Source organism: Letharia lupina (genome assembly GCF_014066315.1).
Source record: "Letharia lupina isolate WasteWater1 chromosome Unknown contig_9, whole genome shotgun sequence".
NCBI classification, from domain to species: domain Eukaryota; kingdom Fungi; phylum Ascomycota; class Lecanoromycetes; order Lecanorales; family Parmeliaceae; genus Letharia; species Letharia lupina.
Window position 1 is genome coordinate 783743 of NW_023502978.1, and position 18547 is coordinate 802289.

Here is an 18547-nt window from a genome sequence, read left to right on the forward strand (position 1 = left end):
CTCGGAAAAAGTTAGGCGGAGAGGAGAAATATTCGTACCAGGATCGGCTCGGCATCTGGCTACCTGCTGCAGCATAAGACTTTCATGATCTTCTGAAGGGCTGAGGGCTGCGTCTCGGCATTCTGCTGTCTCGGTCCTTGTTGAGCGGCTGACGACTGATTCAGACCTGGATTAACCTGGCTCATTCGGTTGGGGAGGTTCGCTGTTGAGTTCTGAAATTGTGCCTGAGTCGACGCCGTCGGTGTGACGATATCTGTGAGACCCCCCGCCGCTCCGCTTTGACGCTTTGGTAGCGCTGCGCCAGAGGCGCCTGGCCGTTCGCGCGTTTTGCCCACTCCCGGTTTCGCGGGAGATGGGGGCAGGGGCTGCGCGGCGTTTAAACGAAGGGCAGTGACTCCTGGTGTCCCAGGTCCTCGTGGTGTATCAGCTCCGCCGCCGAGCGCCCGGGCTGACGAGTTGGGTACTGCATTTGCTGCATGCAGGTGCTGCGAGGGGTGGTGCTTCATGGCCTCCCATCCTTTGCCATTGTTGAGCTTCATCCAGTCATACTCTCCATCTTCGACTTCGCCGGTGTTCTTGAGCGCTTGAGTGAACAATTCGCGCAGATAGTCGTAGTCTGGAGTATCTTCAAAGCCAAGATTCCTGACGTAGCTAAGGTATTTGTTGAACTCCTCTGCCACTGTGTTCAGTTTAATATCATCCCTTCTCGATAAAATATAGAAACCTACCAGGATAGCCATCGCACAGATCCTTGATAGCGGTAGTCTGCTTCTTCTCTCCGATCTTTTCGTACTTCTGCTTGTTCGTCGCTGCTTTCAAGCCCTGCCATGGTAGACCGCCTCGCAGGAAGTACATGAAGACGTGTCCCAATGCTTCAAGATCGTCTCTTCGCGATTGCTCCCGCCCCAAATGCGTATTTATACTCATATATCGCGCAGTACCGGACAGCGATTTCCGTTCTCTGTATGGTATGTGTTGTTTCGTTTTGGGATCTCGGTATTGCTTCGCCATGCCAAAGTCAACGACGTGAATGACATTTGCTGATTTAGAGCCAGGTCTGCCGATGAGGAAGTTGTCAGGCTTGATGTCTCGGTAGATTAAATTCTTCTCATGGATGGTCTGGACTCTCGATAACTATGGAATGGTGAGTATCAATTGCCTAACGATACGTGAAATCATTCGCCGGGATCGTACCATCTGCTTCGCCACCATGACCACTGTCTTTGCTGAAAACCGTCGATTGCAGTGGTCGAACAGATCTTCCAGGGAAGGTCCTAGGAGATCGATAACGAGTATGTTGTGAAGACCTTCTTGGCCAAAATAGTAGACATTAGGTATGCCAGCTAAACAATATTAGCAAACCCGCACTCTAGGAGCGCTGGCGGAGACTTACGGCAGCCCACTAGTATTTTGTAGGTTCGGTATTCATCGCGCAATTGTGGCGCATCGCTTTTCCTCGGTTCCTGGCCCTAGTCAGCATTTACAAGGAGATATCTCACCATGCATGAAACACACAAATTTGATTGCGACTTGTTGGTTGTTCAGCAGATTTGTGCCCTCGAATATGACACCAAATGAACCCTCGCCAATCTTCTTACCAACACGGTAATGGACACCCACCACATTCGAGGAAGAGGACGCCATAGCGTAGTGTAGAAGGCCGTCGCGGGCGAGTCGGAGCTCTCTCTCCTGCGGGGTCTCGTCGTCCTTATCAAACGCAGCTTCCAACTCTTATTTTTCAACTTGGTAGTTTTTGTCGGCCTCGCGACTTTGTGCTGGGGTATTGTTAGCTAATCGCTGTCTAGAAGTGATAGGCATGTTTGCAAAGAGATATTACATGGTCAAATTGGTGGTGCTATCTCCCGCTCTGTGATTTGATCTGAAGGCGTCGCAATGAATGAGCATACCAAGTCTGGGTGTGCTTTGGTAGCTGAATCGTTCCTTCCGCTGTTGTTGAGTCGATAATCCGCTCGCGCTGCCCGCTCCTGATATCCACCTCGGCCTTCTTCAATCCAGATCTGGCGATACGTTGACTATTCCATTGATGCCTGAGGAATCATGTGAACTGATTCGCAATGGTTTTGATTGTTGTGATTGGTGAATAGTGATGCTGGAAAGGAGAGAGGATGGCTTGCTAAGCCCAGCCTGACACCCCAGCTCGTTACCGTCAAACCGACAGCGGGGGACAGGGAATTAAGAATTAAAGACAATGAAGGGAGCAATGAACAGCGATGTAATTTAAATGTAGCTGCGCAGGCTGTTGTTGTTATGGTGGTGAGGATGTATGAGTGCCGTGTGAAGCAATGGCTCTTGTCAAATGAGCGCCAAATCACACTAAACCCGGCACGGTTTAGATTAATGTTCTACTGGTACTCTGCACCTTGACAGTCTAATATCTTGTTTCTATACATGGAAAACTGTATATCTTGGACTTTCTTGTATGCTATCTGCGTAAGCATATATCATTCTACAGAGCAAGCTCTTTTTGGTGTGTAGTTGAACCAAAAAGAGGATACATCAAAGCGGCGCAGCTCCACTGCTTAAGCATGTCAGTTCAAGGCCTCCATGCAACCGATACGATGGTCAGATTCAGGCTTTAAAAGAGAATCTTATAGTAAGCTGGGAATTGCAGCTTCACCAATGCGTCAGATCGACTTGACCCTCAGGAACCATCCCCTAGAATAGCCATCTCGAAGGTTCGATACCTCAAATGAGCCATTCATTGCGGCAGCTTACCTAGCCTACACTGCTCTTCGGTTGACGCTTGCTCTATTTTGACTCCATTTCCTTTTTGTTCCTACGCTGCTTGCTCAAGCTTGGGGAGTAACGTGGCCGTCTTACCTTGAAACGACGCGACATACTCTTTTGCCTACCAAGTCCATTTCCATAGTAAGCATTTTCGGCTGCAAAGGAGGCGACAAGGTCTTGATCCTCCGAGTCCCCGTCACCCAGTCCGAGCCTTCTATGCGCCTTCCATACTTTCTCTGGCGGGTTGAGAAGCCCGAAAGGATGTCTACAGCCCTCAGCCGCGCCGTTAGCTACGATACCACCTGGACCTGCACGTTCGCCGACATCCGAATCATCGTCGCGCGATTCCATAGGCACTGGTGCTACCCATATTGCATCCGTATGTCCTAGTAGAGGTTCAACATGGAGTTCATGGAACGTCATCCACATTTCTGCGTCAGTCCTCGTACCATCGTTCCTGATGCATCGTTCATATGCTGCTAAGACATCTGGAGATGGCACACTAGACGCGAAGATGCGCCTCGATTCAATGCTTAAAGCAACGCGGCAGCTGTGAAGGTAGGGGCCACGGTCATGAGGATAGTTGATTGGACAGAAAGGGGAGGTACAGCCTTGAGACGGGTTCGTTGCATTGACAACCAAGGAAGTAATGCACGGAGGCGTCGATGGCGCGGTTGAGTTACTAGGGGAAGAACTCGATGTCGGAGTAGTAATCGAGGTAGTCGCCATGACCAATACTTCTCGCGCTGGCTCGTAATGATCGGCTGCTGTTCAGCTTGAAGTTTGTTGAAGAGGAATGTGGGTATTGCGAAAAGTTCTTGAAGAAAGGCAGCAATAGAGTATGTGGACGATTGAAATCGGGATCATGTTTTCTAATTCTTTGAAACGTCGGAACAATGCAGCGCGCTTCAAACAAAGGCCGTTGGTTCAACGTTTTCTGTTGCAGAGAGTATAAGATATCCATCTCTAGGCTTTGTCGACGCTCTTCACAACAAGTGCATGCTCAGCATTACAATGATCAATGCCATGTGGGGGACAGTATGACCAAACCAGAAAATAGACATGGGAGTCTAGGCTCGATTTTTGTTAGGACAGATAAATGTGGGATCGATCGATCAGCTGGATGTTGAATTACCGCATCTTATGGCTAAGGGTGCCTTTCTAACGCAGCGGTCTTGCTCTCTTCGAAGCTAAGAAAGGGACCGGCACATGCTTGAAGCTTTCAAGGGTCTGCTCGAGTCGTAAAATTGAAAGCTAGCCCGTTCTTCCTAGCATCATGAGACCAGAGTCTGTGCGGTTGTTAGACAAAGTTGGCAACTTGCACTGAAACACACACCGATCTGAATGTTCTGGCCTGTCATGGAGCTGTTTCTCGCTGCAGCAACGAATGCGTCTGCACAGTCTTCAAGGCCAGTCTGCTCGAGGATCAGCTTGCATAAAATCTCGCGCTGATTGTCGCCAGACAAACCTCTTTCTTTAGGTAGGCTTTCTCTTTCAGCTCCTGAAGCGTTTCCGGTGTGAAGTTGGCGCCCTAGATTGGCGTCAGTCTAAAGAACGCATGAATTTTCGTAAAGTCTCACCCATTCTGTCAAGAGCAGTCCGGGAAGAACAGCATTAACTCTGACCTTCGGGCCTTGAGTCGAGGCTAAACACTTCACTAGTTGGAGTCCTTGAAGAAGAACATCAGTAATTCCTGCCGCCATTACGGTTGATAGAGTCCTAACCTGCAGCTTTGGTGACGGAGTATGCCATGCTGCTGCCGGAGGCCGCGATGCCCGCAACCGACGAAGTCAGCAAAAAAACTCCACCCTCTGCATTGGCGTTCAACGTTGGCAAAGCTTCCCGAAAGATGTGCAGGTTTGCTTTGCAGTTGACGGCCCAGCACTGTATTCGAGTCAACGGCATCCCGTAAAAGGACTCTGCTTCAATACCTTATCCCATTCGGCTTCACTGAGGGCATCAAGATCCCCGAATCTAGTGAATTTCGTCCAGCCCTTTGTACGTCAGACGAGGTCATAATATCGCAATAAAACGTTCCAGTCATAAAACCTAACAATGCGAACAGCGGAACCTACTGCATTTGAGATAATGACGTCCAGACCACCCAATCCAGCGATTGCTTCTTGCACAATTCTCTCACAATCCGCAAGCTTTCCCACATCCTGACCAAGCTGTCAGACCGCTATTCGATGTATGAGAGCGAGGAATTCGAAATCATACTCCTTGGATCAGGATGGGCTTGGTCTTATACTCTCTCTCTATCTTCTCGGCCGCCTGATCCGCTTTGTCTTGACTTGCATTGTAATTTATGGCCAGCTTGCAACTTTCAGCGGCGAACTTCTCCGCTACAAGAGCGCCTAGGCCCCTACAGTTTTGGGTAGTTCTACCTCAGCTTCAAGCCATACGTGTCGCTGGATGACTTAGGCTGTTTACCTCGATGCTCCTGTAATCAGTACCTTCCTGCCCTTGAGATTGTAAGGCATTGCTTCGTCGTTGCTTTGGTGTCAATCTCTTGCGACTCTACTAAATCTTGTCTTTCGTCTGAAGTCGATGTTCAGCGTCACCAAGCCCCACATGAGTCATCCCCGCAACGGACCCTGCAGATTCCGGCAATAGCCACCAGCCGCTTTTGCATTTTTTTCCTTTTCAGATATCATACTACGATCGCGACAGCTTTGAGGCGTTCTGGTCTAGTGACCATCGACCGAATCCATAGAAAGCAAAACCTGGTTCATCGAATCATGCTGACGAGGTGTGCCGTGGTCAATCATGTCACCCTTTTTGGCAGCTCGTAAGGGCGGGGCTTCTACGCCGCCCTCAAACTTGATCCTATCGACCTTGAGCACTCGGTCATCACAAGTCCGCACGTAAGCGACTCGTTCATCGGCACAATCGTTGTTTCCGAATACCACTAGCCGTCCAACAGGAAGATCTGTACTACTAGCAACCTCTTCTGATATCGTAAAGCCCGTGGACCAAATTAACCTCCGTACTTTTCGTGCATTTTTGACGAAGCTCCATAGAGGACCAATGGCAAGATGTCTTCGAATGATTACTTCAGCGGTCCATGTATTCCAGTCTATGAATCTATCCCGCGAGGTTATCTTTGGTGCTGCACGTGCTGCCGCTATAATCCGATCATCTTGGAGACTATTCGGACCCTTCGCTGATTGTAGATAGAGACGATTATTGATGGATTGCACAAGTATTTCCGCGCCTTTGGAGGACGTCAGGGTCAACAGTTCGGGCACCGTACTACACCCATGCTCGAATCCAGGGTAGGGCGTCTGGGCGAGAATGGTACCCTGATCGAATCGCTCGGGATGTAATGTCTGCACAGTCACTCCAGATCTTTGGCATCCAGATAGAAGAGTATGATGTAGTGGGGCAGGACCATGGAAGCTACATGCATTAGTTGACTCTGGAAAAGCACTGGGTGAGTGCTTTGGTCTCTTACTCGGGTAACATGGAAGGGTGGACGTTGAGCCCTCCATATCTGGCTCCTTCGAGAATTCTTGGAGGTATAAAAAGACCAAAGGAGACGGCAACGATCATATTTATTGGCAAGCCATTAGGTATCGGTGGCTAGATCCATTAACACTGGTAAATTTTTACCGTGAAAACATGAAAGTCATATGAGACTGACCTTCCACTTGGTGAACGTGTCAATCTCATGTAAAGACAAGGCCAATTCCTTTGCAACGAGGGAAATGGGTACTAACATTGGTTTAGAATGGACACGAGGAATCGAGCATGGAGGACTTTACCTTCCCGTGTATCTTTAAGGCCTCTACCTACGTGCTTGGGCGGTCGACAGACAACATCGATTGACTCGATCAAGCCCTCGTCTCGCTCATGCTCCTTGTGTAAGGCTCGGAGGGAGGTAATACTAAACTCATCAGATCCGCAGAAAAGGATACGCAAAGGTTCGAAGGTTGCGTGACTTGTGTAGGAACGTAGTTGAAATATCCTTCCAATGAGATACTTGATTGATCGAGAGGATGGCTGTGGTCGCATTATTTCTTGAAGCGAGGGTTTTTCGCGATTCGGGATGTTTCCGTCTCGCTCAAAATTCTAAGGTAGGCATTTAGATATACTCGTGGATTCCAGAAATGAGTTACTTGATAGAGCGAGGACACCAATAGATCAAGCGACATGCCGCTGAGTGGAAATATCTATTGGTGTCCTCGCTCTATCAAGTAACTCACTTCTGGAATCCACGAGTATCTGTACCTCTACAAGTATAGCTTAGTCCTTTTGTTATAAATTTTTCATAGTCTAGCAGCGTAGGACTCGTAGCGATAAGAAGATTAATCTATACACATTTATCTTTATGATCCGACATGTACTTGTATTAGGGGCCTTGACAGAGCTCAATGTCAAGCGTTGCTGAGAATATTGACTAGCACGCTAACTGAAATTCCCCTCAGGTAATACTTTAGCCAATCCAGACTCTCTCATGCAGGGACCGAGCTTAGCGCCAAGCCTAAGATACTTTACTTAACTCCTGCCAAGACTCGATCTCTTGGCAGAACCCGCTGCCCCACACTGTACTTGACATGAGTGAGGAAAGGTAGGTGCGACTGGTCAATGGCTATCATGACATTGTCAAATGCCTCTGCTAAAATGGACAGGGCCGTGGTCACGAGGAACACGTCTCCATCCACCGTTATCGACTTAGCTAGCAACCTCAGCGACTGGGTCCCTTCGCCTTGGCTCAATCGGCATTAACCTCCTAGGAGATAGATCAGCCGATCACTATTGCAATGACCAATAACGAGAACCAGCCTCTCCTTCAGGATGGCGATTTGGAAGAGCGCCAATCTGGGACAAGACAAAGCTATCACGGCATCGTCGTCGCAGTCTCCTATGACAACTCAACGCGCAAGCAGACTAGGCGCTTCCTCTCCTCCATATACGGCCACTATGCTGTGTTGCTACTTGTGTCCATGGATGTGGGCTGTATCTTTGCCGATTTCCTCATCAGCCTATACATCTGTGACCATTCTTGTGGCAAAGGTGATAGCGTTGGGGATGGCCTGCCTAGAGCACAGGATGCGCTCGGGATTGTCAGTCTTGTGTTCAGCTGCCTGTTCATGGTTGAGTTGCTGGCGAGTATTTGGGCCTTTGGATTCAAGTTAGTAGTACGATTTCGGGCAGATCAATCATTGCTAACAGCTAATCTAGTTTCTTCAAATCCAAATTCCACTGCTTTGATGCTGCAATCATTGTCGCGGGCTTCATCATTGACGTTTGTATGTACATTCCAGAGCAAAACCTACTCCTTTATTACCCAAAGTTGCTCGACTACTTATATGTGTGCCCCGAAGAAGAGACGCTGACCCCAAACTCTCCGTAGGCCTAAAGGATGTGCTTGAGGAGGCTGCGTCAATCGTTGTCATACTGAGACTATGGCGCGTGTTCAAAATCGTGGAGGAATTCAGTGCTGGAGCCTCAGACCAAATGGAAGTACTTGGTGAGAAGATGGAAAAACTGGAGGCAGAAAATCAAGGGTTGAAGCGTGAGTTGAGAGCTTTGAAGGATGATGATGATGGGCAATGAGTGTGCATGTTGGCGCGAGGCGTCTTATCATCCGGAGGATTGGTGACTTTGCTTAGAGCTTCTTGGACGTCATGAAGATGGGCTATTCCTGTTGTAGCACTCACACCATTGTCTAATCCGTTTTAATGCACGTTATTCTGTTTAATCTATATGTTCGGGATGAGTCTGCAAGTATTCCTTAGAGTGGGCTATGTATGTGGTAAAGTACCTTATACACTGAGACTGCCAAACAGGGGTCCACGGCTATACTTCGGTATCCGGCTGGCGCTGGCGCGCCACTGAATGAATGAGTGAGCATGATGTGTGTCTGGCACATTGATCAATATAGATAATACACCCAGCCGTCTACTAAGAAAATTTCGTTCGGCCTCAGTGTCAAGTTGCAATAAATCAGTCCCCTAAAGTTACTCTGCGCTCTCGTCGGTGTATGAGCTCCCCAGATCAACACTCTTTATTGGCCTGAACAATCCTGTTGATCCTCACGGCCGACCCTCGAAAATTAGACCGTTCGTTCCCTGTATCCCTGTTCGCTGGCCTACGAACAAGACCACAGAGTGACTAGAAGAATCTCGCAGCTGGTCAGAATATGGGCCAGACACTATCTGAGCCGGTAGTCGAGAAGGTGCGTGTTCCTGGCCAAACCTGAGTCGCAAACATCGAGGTCGCGTGATGTGCTTGATTGCTCGCTTCCATAATTGGCGGCTCACTATCAAAGGATCCTGCTGTTTTAAATCCCCTTGAATTGTGGCTGACAGTCTTGTAACCTAGATCTCTGACGACGGCCAAGATGATCGAGTGGCATTCGGCGTGTCTGCTATGCAAGGGTGGCGTATTAGTATGGAGGATGCACATGCGGCTGTTCTAGATTTGCAAGCAGAAGATGCAGACAAAGGATTTGTAGCTGCAACTCCGGAAGACCGACTGAGCTTCTTCGGGGTATACGACGGGCATGGCGGAGACAGGGTTGCGCTGTTTGCGGGCGAGAACATACACAAGATTCTAGCAAAGCAAGAAGCGTTCAAGAAAAAGGATTTTGAGCAAGCGCTCAAAGACGGATTCCTCGCAACGGATCGAGCAATTTTGAGCGGTGAGTTCTCGAACTTTGGGTTGGAAGTGCCAACCTGATTGGCGTATATACAGATCCGAAATACGAGGAAGAGGTTTCCGGCTGCACTGCATCTGTCGGGTTGATCTCGAAAACTACGATATACGTGGTCAGTGACATTCTTTGATCCCTTCAGAAGGCATCGTCTGTTAACAAGCCCTCAGGGAAATGCTGGTGACTCACGTTCTGTTCTTGGGGTTAAAGGCAGAGCAAAGCCTTTATCGTACGATCATAAGCCTCAAAACGAGGGTAAGTGTTCATTGCTTTGTCTCCTAGGGCTGTGACTTACTGTTAAAACAGGAGAGAAAGCTCGAATATGTGCTGCCGGAGGTTTCGTTGATTTTGGTCGTGTCAATGGCAACCTTGCGCTATCTCGAGCCATCGGAGATTTCGAGTTCAAGAAGAGCGCTGAGCTCTCACCGGAGCAGCAAATTGTGACAGCATTTCCTGACGTTATTGCTCACACAATTACCGATGACGACGAGTTCCTTGTTATCGCTTGTGATGGTACGCATAGAAGTAGCTGTGTATAACGCATGTACGTTCACTGACAGACATTGTCTAGGGATATGGGACTGTCAGTCTTCGCAAGCTGTCGTCGAATTTGTGAGACGCGGTATTGCGGCCAAGCAGGACCTCTCCAAAATCAGCGAAAACATGATGGACAACTGCCTCGCCTCAAATAGCGAAACTGGGGGCGTAGGCTGTGACAACATGACAATGATCGTCATTGCTCTTCTGAGGGGTAAGAGCAAGGACGAGTGGTACAAAGAGATTGGCGATAGGGTAGCCAAGGGTGACGGTCCGTGTGCACCGCCAGAATATGGTATTTCATCTTCTATACCTGCATATATGTATTGATACTAAAGGAGAGTTCAACAGCAGAATTTCGCGGTCCCGGTATGCGACAGAATTTCGAAGACAGTGGGGATGACTATGATCTCGACCTGGATCAGCGTAATCGCGGTGTGGGAGGTCGATCCGGCAGAATTATACTCCTCGGAGATGGGACTGAAGTCTTGACTGACAGTGATGAAACGGAGATGTTTGATCATGAAGAGGAAGACAAGGACCTTGCAAGTCAAGTCACCAAGGGTCAAACGAAGTTGGACAATGAGAGCAGAAGCGGACGGGAGGAGACTCCGGGACCTGACGAGAGGCAGCAGACACCCGAGCCCATTGAGCAAAATCCGTTTGAAACGCCTTCGTCGATCACATCAGACAAGTCCGACGCCATCGAGACAGCAAAAGCAAACTTCAAAGCGATTCCAGAGAGCGCTCTACCTGAAAAGCTTGTCACTCCGCCAACAACCCAGGATAAGAAGTAGACGCCGATGTGTCCAACCATTCTCAGTCTGACGTTCGGATACCTTTCCTTGCGGCTCGTTAGGACCTTCACGAGCTACGATTCTATGTATCTGTCACGAGTTTGTGACTACCCTTGACTAGCGATCATCATCATACTCTACGGTACAACTGGCGGTTTCACCAGCCGGGGCATCGCTCTGGACTCATCGTTTGCCGCCTTCCACCACGCATTGTCGGATCTAGAGCGATGGACTTCTCCATAGCGTTTCATATCCCTCGAATACCTTGATTCCCCTTTTTTTTCCGGCTCTCAATTCTCCACGTGCCACTTGTGCACGTCCTGCATCACCAGGAGTTATGTTACGATCGGATAGACACATAAAGCGCAGGCATCTATGTTCGCCTTCGATTTGTTCAAAGAGTATCTCACACAGTACTCTCTTAGGCCAAGCTATTCGGGAGAAGGTCGTCGTTGCCGAGTACAATTCCCACGTTACTGGTATGTGAAAATAGGGGGTGTCATCCGTGCCTCAATGGTATAGAGCATGTTGACTGGAATTTTATACACATAAATTTTGATCAGATCCTCGAACGACTTCCAAGTGATGTTTCCTGATGTCTGTAGGGCTGACCGTAGAAAGCTGTGATGACGATGTGAGCGTAGCAGAAGCAAGGAACCTCGAGATTCTATTGACCACCCTTGAATTTCTTCCTATTCGAGCTACTTATGTATGTGACAGGGTCGCCAATAACGAAAGATCTGTACATACTTCGACCCCCAAGATTTAATTGGTGTTCGACTTTTCCCCCTCAACCCCAGCCTTTGCTTCTCCCTCGACCTATTTTAATGCGAGCTCGCGTTCCAAAACTCCCCCAAAAAAAACACGCCTCTACTATTTTGAGGGACTCCTATATTAATCTATCATAATACCATGTCGTCCCCTTCATCATCGGGTTCCGCTAAGAGAAAGCGTACCTCAACTCTACAAAGCTCGACAAAACAATCTTCGACTGCAGACCTCCTCCAGCCATCATCTCGAGATGCTTCAGGCGAAGACGCGGCGGACTCCGCTTCCCAAGCTGTTACCACTATAAAGCACAAGAAGTCTGCAGCATCTGCTGACTCGACCGGCGCATCCAATAAAAGACCAAGAACAAGATCCAACGCAGCGGACGGTCCCACCAGCAATGGTGCTATCCCGAGTATCAACAGCGCGGACGCCGAGGACAGTGAAAATACTGTTGAGGAAGGAGGCCGCACGAAACGCAGGACAAAGAGTTCTTCCAACAAACAGCGGCCAGATTTGAACACTGCAGATCGCAAAGCAATGCCTCCGCCAGCTAAAGGAGGTTTGCAAGATCCCGTTGGATTCCACACCAATCCACCACCCACAGGTCGACCAGTGCGAATCTACGCTGATGGGGTCTTTGATTTGTTCCATCTTGGGTGGGTGCCAATTACATCCACCATGCACTATCTTCATTGACCCGGGAAATAGGCACATGCGGCAATTGGAGCAGGCAAAGAATGCTTTCCCCGACGTATATCTTATGGTGGGAGTCACTGGCGACGCGGAGACGCACAAACGCAAGGGCTTGACGGTCCTATCTGGTGCCGAACGAGCAGAGACTCTCCGCCATTGCAAATGGGTCGACGAAGTCATCCCGAATTGTCCCTGGATAGTGACACCCGATTTCCTAGAGAAACACAAGATTGATTACGTGGCTCACGATGACTTGCCCTATGGAGCGGATGAGGGAGACGATATCTACACACCCATAAAGAGAGAGGGCAAATTCCTAGTCACGCAAAGGACAGAGGGCGTTAGTACCACAGGGATCATCACAAAGTATGCTCAAACCCCTGAGCTTCCGCTGCTTTGATCGCTGACCAGCTCTTTAGGATTGTCAGAGACTACGAGAAATATATCGCTCGTCAATTCAAACGCGGCACATCTCGCCAGGAATTAAATGTCTCATGGCTCAAGAAGAACGAGCTTGATCTAAAACGCCACGCTATGGAGCTACGTGATAGCGTTCGAAACAACTGGTCTACCACAGGCCAGGAGCTCACCAAGGAGCTGCGGCAATTCTGGCAGAGCAGTAGGCCCGGCAGCCCTGCGAGAGGCCTTGGTAGGAACGGTAGCGATGCTGACCTGGACCGTTCCGGAGGCCAGAAATCGAGTCCTGCAGCTCTTGCGCATCTAGCGCACCTTGATATTCCGAGACCAGAGAGCCCTGGCGGCGGTCGTGGGGCAAGCAGCGACTTTGCGACAGGTTACAGCCTAGGTCTGATTGGGGGTGTGAGATCTTGGGTAGGTCGAAAAGTTGCACTACATGTTGAATGGTCACTGAAAATCACGCAGATGACCCGAAGTCGTACCTCTCTGCGTGGAAGTCAGCCTGATAGTGGCGAAAGCGAGGACGACAGCTCTGACGCAAAGAGTCCAAAGGAGGAAAAGACGCCCTCGAGAGGGAGAAGAGGAGAGCCTTCAAACGCGGAAGTTGCCGACATGATGGATACCAAGGCTTGACTTCTCGAATTTTGGCGTTGAATGCGGCTGTGCCCTTCGATTATAGACAAGGTAGCAGAGATTCCCCGTACCATACTTTGTAATGCACCTAGCTAAGCAGTACGATTCTCTTATGAATAACTGTAGAGACAATCTGTCATTCTTGTGCAATGGACAATAGCAAGCAGTAGACTGACTCTATGCTTTGATGCAGAACACAGATGCTTATCTAGCTCGAATAAGAAGCTTAGCTATCTCGAATATTAAGACCAGCCAGTCATCTTTGCCATTTCATATTCATGCGCACAAAGCACCTCTCTTTTGCTCCATTTCATCGCTCTTATGATCTGGGCTTCTCCTTCTTCTCCTTCCACAGTGCTGACAGACCCACCCCGGACACCTTTACAACCTTGAATCGCACACCGGGAATATCACCCTTAGCCTTGCCTTTTCGACCGAATCCGGAGAGCAGCACCTCGTCGTTCTCATCCACGAAATTCAGACAACCGTCGTTCGGCACTGTCACCACCCATGAGAATCAGCCCCTCAAACCCAAACCCATCCTCCAGACACGAGCAAAGTCAGGACCTACCGAAAGCGGTAACCTTCTTTCCATTCTTGATCAACTGCACCCTCACACATTTCCTGATGGCACTGTTCGGCTGTTTGGCTTCCACACCGACCTTTTCCAGCACGATACCCTTTGCGTGCGAGGAGCCACCGAAGGGTGAAGATTTGTAGGCCGTACCAAGGAGACGCTTCTTGTAGTGGAGATCGGCCCAGCGGCCCTCACGTCGATGAGTGCGGAGCTTACGGGCGGCATTGAGGCCACGAGGCTTTCCTTTACCCATGATTGCTGGAGAGAGTAGTGTTAGCTAATGTCCTGGGGGGAAGAGGTCTCTCACGAGGTATTTGGAAGAAGTAGAGCATAAGCTATCAAGAAGTCGACAAGGCTAAAGTTTTGATGCAATGACTCGGGTACTCACCGATGGATATGTGATCGCAACACCGGATAACTTATTGTTGTGGTGCGAAGCTGTCGATAGTGAGGAGGCAAGTCTCAAAAAACCCTAAGCGAATTGTGCGTTCAGCCCTATGGGATTACTAGCCTCCTCTCCCCCTCGCTCCTTGTTGTTGCACATAGGGTGGAGGAAGCTCGGTCTCATCCTACTACAGAGGAGATGCTGTCTTTGGCTATGGTACGTCTCGGTGGCCCAGAACGGACTCCCTGAATTTTGTGTCCACTCCAATCCCCAAATTGCTGTCATCATTGACACACTACCCTACAAATGTCGACCCTACCGCCCTCGTCCGCCGCGACTCCCCACCCTCAGCGCCCTCCACCGCCCTCTCTTTTCCTAGGACCTCCATCTCGAAATGCTTCGAACATCAGTCTCCCACCCGCAGCCCCAGCCCCAGCCCCCTCGCAGCCCCGCGCCCCACTTCTCCGCTCTCGCTCCGCTCGTGCCCCTGATCCTGCATCAGCAACCCTTGGCCGTGCACGCCCACAGCCACCGCAGCCTTCCCAAACAGAAGGCGATCGCACTGATGCTCTTTGGGCGGAGATGCAAGCGACTTTAGCTGAAGTGGAGCTGAGTGCGTTCAGTAGTGCACATGTCTTCGGTTCGGCACATAGTGCTGCGTTAGACGAATTGAGGGAGGCGCAGATTGCGTTGGCGAAAGTCTGGGGAAGGGGCGAGGCTAACGAGGAGGAGGAGGAGGAGGAGGAGGAGGCGGAAACAATCAAGGTGAAAAGTGGGCAGGGGAAGGAGGACGGGAAGTTGGATGGGAAGACTGATGGAGAGTCTGAGGAAGAAGAGGATATTGCAGAAGCAAGGAGAAGAAGGGAAGCTAATGAGAAATTCTTTAGTAGAGTGGGAAAGGGCGTGGTCGATGTTGTGGGCAAGTTAGAAGGAGTAGCACAGGCCATGGCGAAAGTCGAGAGGGAAAGTAGGGAGATCTGGAATGGAAGTGACAGCGTAGAATCGGGTTCCGTTGCTACATGATCCTGAATTGACATACTCAGTTGGCTTCAACTCCCCATCCGACATCAGGCCTATTACACTATGGTCTGACGCATTCGCATTCTACCCTCTGTTGGGCCGATTCGCAAGTCAATTTACCTGCTATACCTGATCGCTATCTAAGTCAGCTCAAGACGATCGATTTCTCCCTGTTCGTGATAACACTCAACCCTTTCTTTATCAGCTGTCCACCAGGTTACCACCTCGACAACATCCCATCTTACACATCTTCCAATCTCATTCTTTCGATCTGATGGTTCTCAAACCCTGAATCTTCAGATCTGCATAGCCAAGATGGCGCTAAAAGCTGAGGAGTCAACGGGTCATACCAGCAAAAAGATTCGACTTACAGGTACGAGGTCGGACGTGAGCCATCAGAGCAAAGCATGTCATCTTTGCTGATACGAATACAGCACGCCACATGATCCTCAAAGCCCAATTTCCAACTACCCTTAGAAGCCGGCCCCCGGGAGAAACCCTCCATATAGGCAGTCCAGATCGATAGTTTCCGCCCGGCCTTGACCACGGAAACGGATAGAATGATCAGCCAGCCATTACGGTGTCGTGGGGTACAGTCCGATCATAGGTGTTGAAGTCATTCAGAGTCGATGATCGTCGGTACAAGGAGGATCCTTGGATCCAGGAACGTGCCACAAGCATTGATCTTTCTAGAGACCCTTGAAGCAATTTCGGTATCCCTTGGGGTCTCCCACCAACGAGTCCAGGGCGACCGCGACTCGCATCACGAGATCGATGTCAAAACACCCGCGCTTGTCATTGTCCTGGCCGAAGCATCTGACCATACGGACGCTTCGCGCATACAAGTCTACTAGAAAGGTGTGTAGTGGCGACGAGCTTGTAGTGTTAATCCAAGCTCAGTGAATCTCGATATCAGGCCAGCTCCCCTTTTTCCCAGTAAATCCGATCATGGCGTCAATGACCGCATTCTGAAACTTCGGTATAACTCTCTTCTTCCCCGGAGACGTAAAGGTTGAGGAGAGCCGACCACGTCTCATGGTGCGTTCCTTGGTGTTGGTAAGAGACAGCCCCCCAAGTAGAGCCATTCGTTGAAGACTCGAAAGACTTCCGGATCTTCATCCACTGAGTTGATGACGCCGGTCTATAACCCCCTGAAGCCTCCTGTCAAAGCAGCCTTGAAATAGGAAGAACGGTGAGACAGGAGAGCTTTGTGAAGTCCCGAATCGCTCTGGTGTTGGTCCGACGTTGACGTAGATAATGCTATCATACAGTGTGCTATATCACTTCGTTACTGTGGATTTTGCTCGCTGGATGGGGACACCCAGGGGCACGCTTCCGCTTCCTTGCTTTCGGGTTTGGGAGATGTCAATCCAGGAGTACCGTCTTCAGTTTGAGTCGCCATCTTGGGCTTGACGATAAAAGAATGCGTGTCGGATTGGTGCGCCATGACTGCCGCCAAATTGAATCTGGGATTCAACATCGTCATTAGCTATCATACCTTTACGTGACTTTCGTTCCGTCGTTGAGGTGAGTCAAGACAGGACACCCTAACACACTGGCCATAGACAGAACGTATCTAGGCTCTTGCCAGATCGGATCAAAACTTGCATTGTGGGCTTGCGATCAAGGGGTTCTTGAAGTGAGGTGTTCAGCGATGGTTTACGGATTTGCGGGGAGCTTGGTCAGGCGAATCGTCAACTGAGGTGTCGAAGGATTGGTCGTGGACCATGATTCAAGTCAGTACGTGAAGAGCCATCAGCCTTGGCCGGCTGGGAGTATCGAGTCTCAAATTCAGTCGCGAACGACACGGAGTTTGGAACACCATTGGGAACTTAGAAAAGTCTGTTGAAGCTGCAACTTGCGTCCAGCATCCGTGCTATGCTGAACCATGCCTCCCTTTCACAATGCTCTTCGGTCGTAACAAAACATGCCGTAAGAATGATGCTATGGGTATCTTCCGAACGCGCCTAACACCGTCGCTGTGCCTGATACAATGCATGGAGTGCTCTTTGAGCTCACTCCTCATCGTCGAGATCATCCCCCAAGTCCTCCTCCACTTTGTCCTCCACTTTCACTTCCTTGTCCTCAGCTTTGCCCTCAACTTTCTCCTCGCCATCCTTTCCCTCCCCCTTCTTCTTGCGACCACCACGCTCAAGCCCCTCACGTCCCTCGTCGGTTTTGAACGCCTTGCGAGCCGTGTTGATGTGCTTGTCCATAGCGAGCAACTCGTTGACACGTCCCAAAAGCACTGGATCTCCACGAATAGCGAACTTGAAGTCATCGACCTTGAGCTTCGAGCGACCGCAGCATTCGGCGGACTTGGCGGCACCGAAGCAGGTTTCGATGATGAAGTCGGTGGCCATTTCGTCCAGGATGCGAACAGTCTCCGGCAAGGGTTCTTTGTCGTCGCCGTACGCGTAGAGGGCCTGAGTTACTGGAAGAGGTCAGTAAGCTGTAGATTTTGAACGCGTAGGCTTTGGACATACTCTCGGCTTCGAAGTTCATCTGGCCCTTATGGCGAGCCGCACGAGCACGTACTTCGGTCATCTTGACGTTGGGGCTGCCAGCTGGAGCTGAAGGGTGAGAAGTTGGTGCGTAGCCGTCAGGAATAATAGCTTTGGTTTCTTCGATGACGGTGACTTTCTTGTTACGACGCTTGGTCTCAACTTCTTCGTCAGATTCGTCGTGATACAGAGCTGCCTTGGCTATAGCGGAGCTGGCAGCGATAGCTGCTGGACGACGTAAAGTGTGATGACTGCTAAGCGGGTCCAATACCTCACCAGGAGAGCTGTTATCGGTTTGAAATTCAGGTCTGGAGGAAGAGTTGCCGAATGTTAAGGCTTTGGGTGCCGGCATGTCGGTCATCGGAGCTTTGCGGTCGGCACGGGAGCGCTTCTTTCCTCTCGCCATTGTTAATTGGCTATGTAGACGCCGCGGCTAAGCAAAGCTTGTTAGAATGTATCATATTATGGGACAGCTGTGAACTCCCTATCAAAGAGCAATCTTGACCCTCAAGAAGACTCCGAAGCCGTGGCACTTACTTGAGAATATTTCCAATATGGTGAGCTTGAGCTCAAGGTCTGAATGGGATGAAGAGTTGCGATAACTGATACGTTTGCAGTCAGCGCTCTTCAACTTCCAGTCGTTGCTGCTGGTTCTCTTACTGGTAATTTGCACAAGCACCTATGCTCATGCAACCTTTCCGAAGATTATGGACAGGAATCGTGATGGGTGAGTTGTTGGATGTATTACGTAAGAACGGGAAGGAGCTAAACCTGTATTACGCTAGGGTATTTGGCATCTTCTGG

At 49.9% G+C, this 18547-nt stretch overlaps 8 protein-coding genes across 8 annotated transcripts; 4 read left to right on the plus strand and 4 right to left on the minus strand.

The window, feature by feature from the left end:
• Positions 1–59: 59 nt before the first annotated feature.
• On the minus strand, positions 60–3177 carry HO133_010695 (uncharacterized protein; the record flags this gene model as incomplete). The annotated part of the gene is made up of 7 exons (XM_037301547.1): positions 60–679; positions 729–1134; positions 1195–1343; positions 1394–1463; positions 1516–1728; positions 1908–2018; positions 2842–3177. The coding sequence occupies 7 exons, from the start codon at positions 3175–3177 to the stop codon at positions 60–62; spliced, it is 1905 nt and encodes a 634-aa protein (XP_037153181.1).
• Positions 3178–4002: 825 nt separating this feature from the next.
• Positions 4003–6765, minus strand: HO133_010696 (uncharacterized protein; the record flags this gene model as incomplete). The annotated part of the gene is made up of 13 exons (XM_037301548.1): positions 4003–4037; positions 4085–4163; positions 4217–4279; positions 4329–4417; positions 4473–4632; positions 4680–4742; positions 4824–4910; positions 4969–5113; positions 5182–5213; positions 5475–6150; positions 6206–6333; positions 6395–6465; positions 6516–6765. 13 exons carry the CDS (start codon positions 6763–6765, stop codon positions 4003–4005), a joined length of 1878 nt encoding a protein of 625 aa, XP_037153182.1.
• A 749-nt stretch (positions 6766–7514) lies between these two features.
• HO133_010697 (uncharacterized protein) lies at positions 7515–8310 on the plus strand (the record flags this gene model as incomplete). The annotated part of the gene is made up of 3 exons (XM_037301549.1): positions 7515–7885; positions 7936–8003; positions 8108–8310. The coding sequence occupies 3 exons, from the start codon at positions 7515–7517 to the stop codon at positions 8308–8310; spliced, it is 642 nt and encodes a 213-aa protein (XP_037153183.1).
• A 586-nt stretch (positions 8311–8896) lies between these two features.
• Positions 8897–10743, plus strand: HO133_010698 (uncharacterized protein; the record flags this gene model as incomplete). The annotated part of the gene is made up of 7 exons (XM_037301550.1): positions 8897–8932; positions 9079–9397; positions 9451–9524; positions 9580–9664; positions 9716–9922; positions 9981–10241; positions 10298–10743. 7 exons carry the CDS (start codon positions 8897–8899, stop codon positions 10741–10743), a joined length of 1428 nt encoding a protein of 475 aa, XP_037153184.1.
• Positions 10744–11655: 912 nt separating this feature from the next.
• Positions 11656–13257, plus strand: HO133_010699 (uncharacterized protein; the record flags this gene model as incomplete). Its single annotated transcript, XM_037301551.1, has 3 exons — positions 11656–12170; positions 12223–12573; positions 12627–13257. 3 exons carry the CDS (start codon positions 11656–11658, stop codon positions 13255–13257), a joined length of 1497 nt encoding a protein of 498 aa, XP_037153185.1.
• Positions 13258–13576: 319 nt separating this feature from the next.
• HO133_010700 (uncharacterized protein) lies at positions 13577–14087 on the minus strand (the record flags this gene model as incomplete). Its single annotated transcript, XM_037301552.1, has 2 exons — positions 13577–13755; positions 13829–14087. The coding sequence occupies 2 exons, from the start codon at positions 14085–14087 to the stop codon at positions 13577–13579; spliced, it is 438 nt and encodes a 145-aa protein (XP_037153186.1).
• A 438-nt stretch (positions 14088–14525) lies between these two features.
• HO133_010701 (uncharacterized protein) lies at positions 14526–15242 on the plus strand (the record flags this gene model as incomplete). Its single annotated transcript, XM_037301553.1, has 1 exon — positions 14526–15242. One exon carries the CDS (start codon positions 14526–14528, stop codon positions 15240–15242), a length of 717 nt encoding a protein of 238 aa, XP_037153187.1.
• Positions 15243–17254: 2012 nt separating this feature from the next.
• HO133_010702 (uncharacterized protein) lies at positions 17255–18149 on the minus strand (the record flags this gene model as incomplete). Its single annotated transcript, XM_037301554.1, has 2 exons — positions 17255–17673; positions 17726–18149. The coding sequence occupies 2 exons, from the start codon at positions 18147–18149 to the stop codon at positions 17255–17257; spliced, it is 843 nt and encodes a 280-aa protein (XP_037153188.1).
• Positions 18150–18547: the final 398 nt, after the last annotated feature.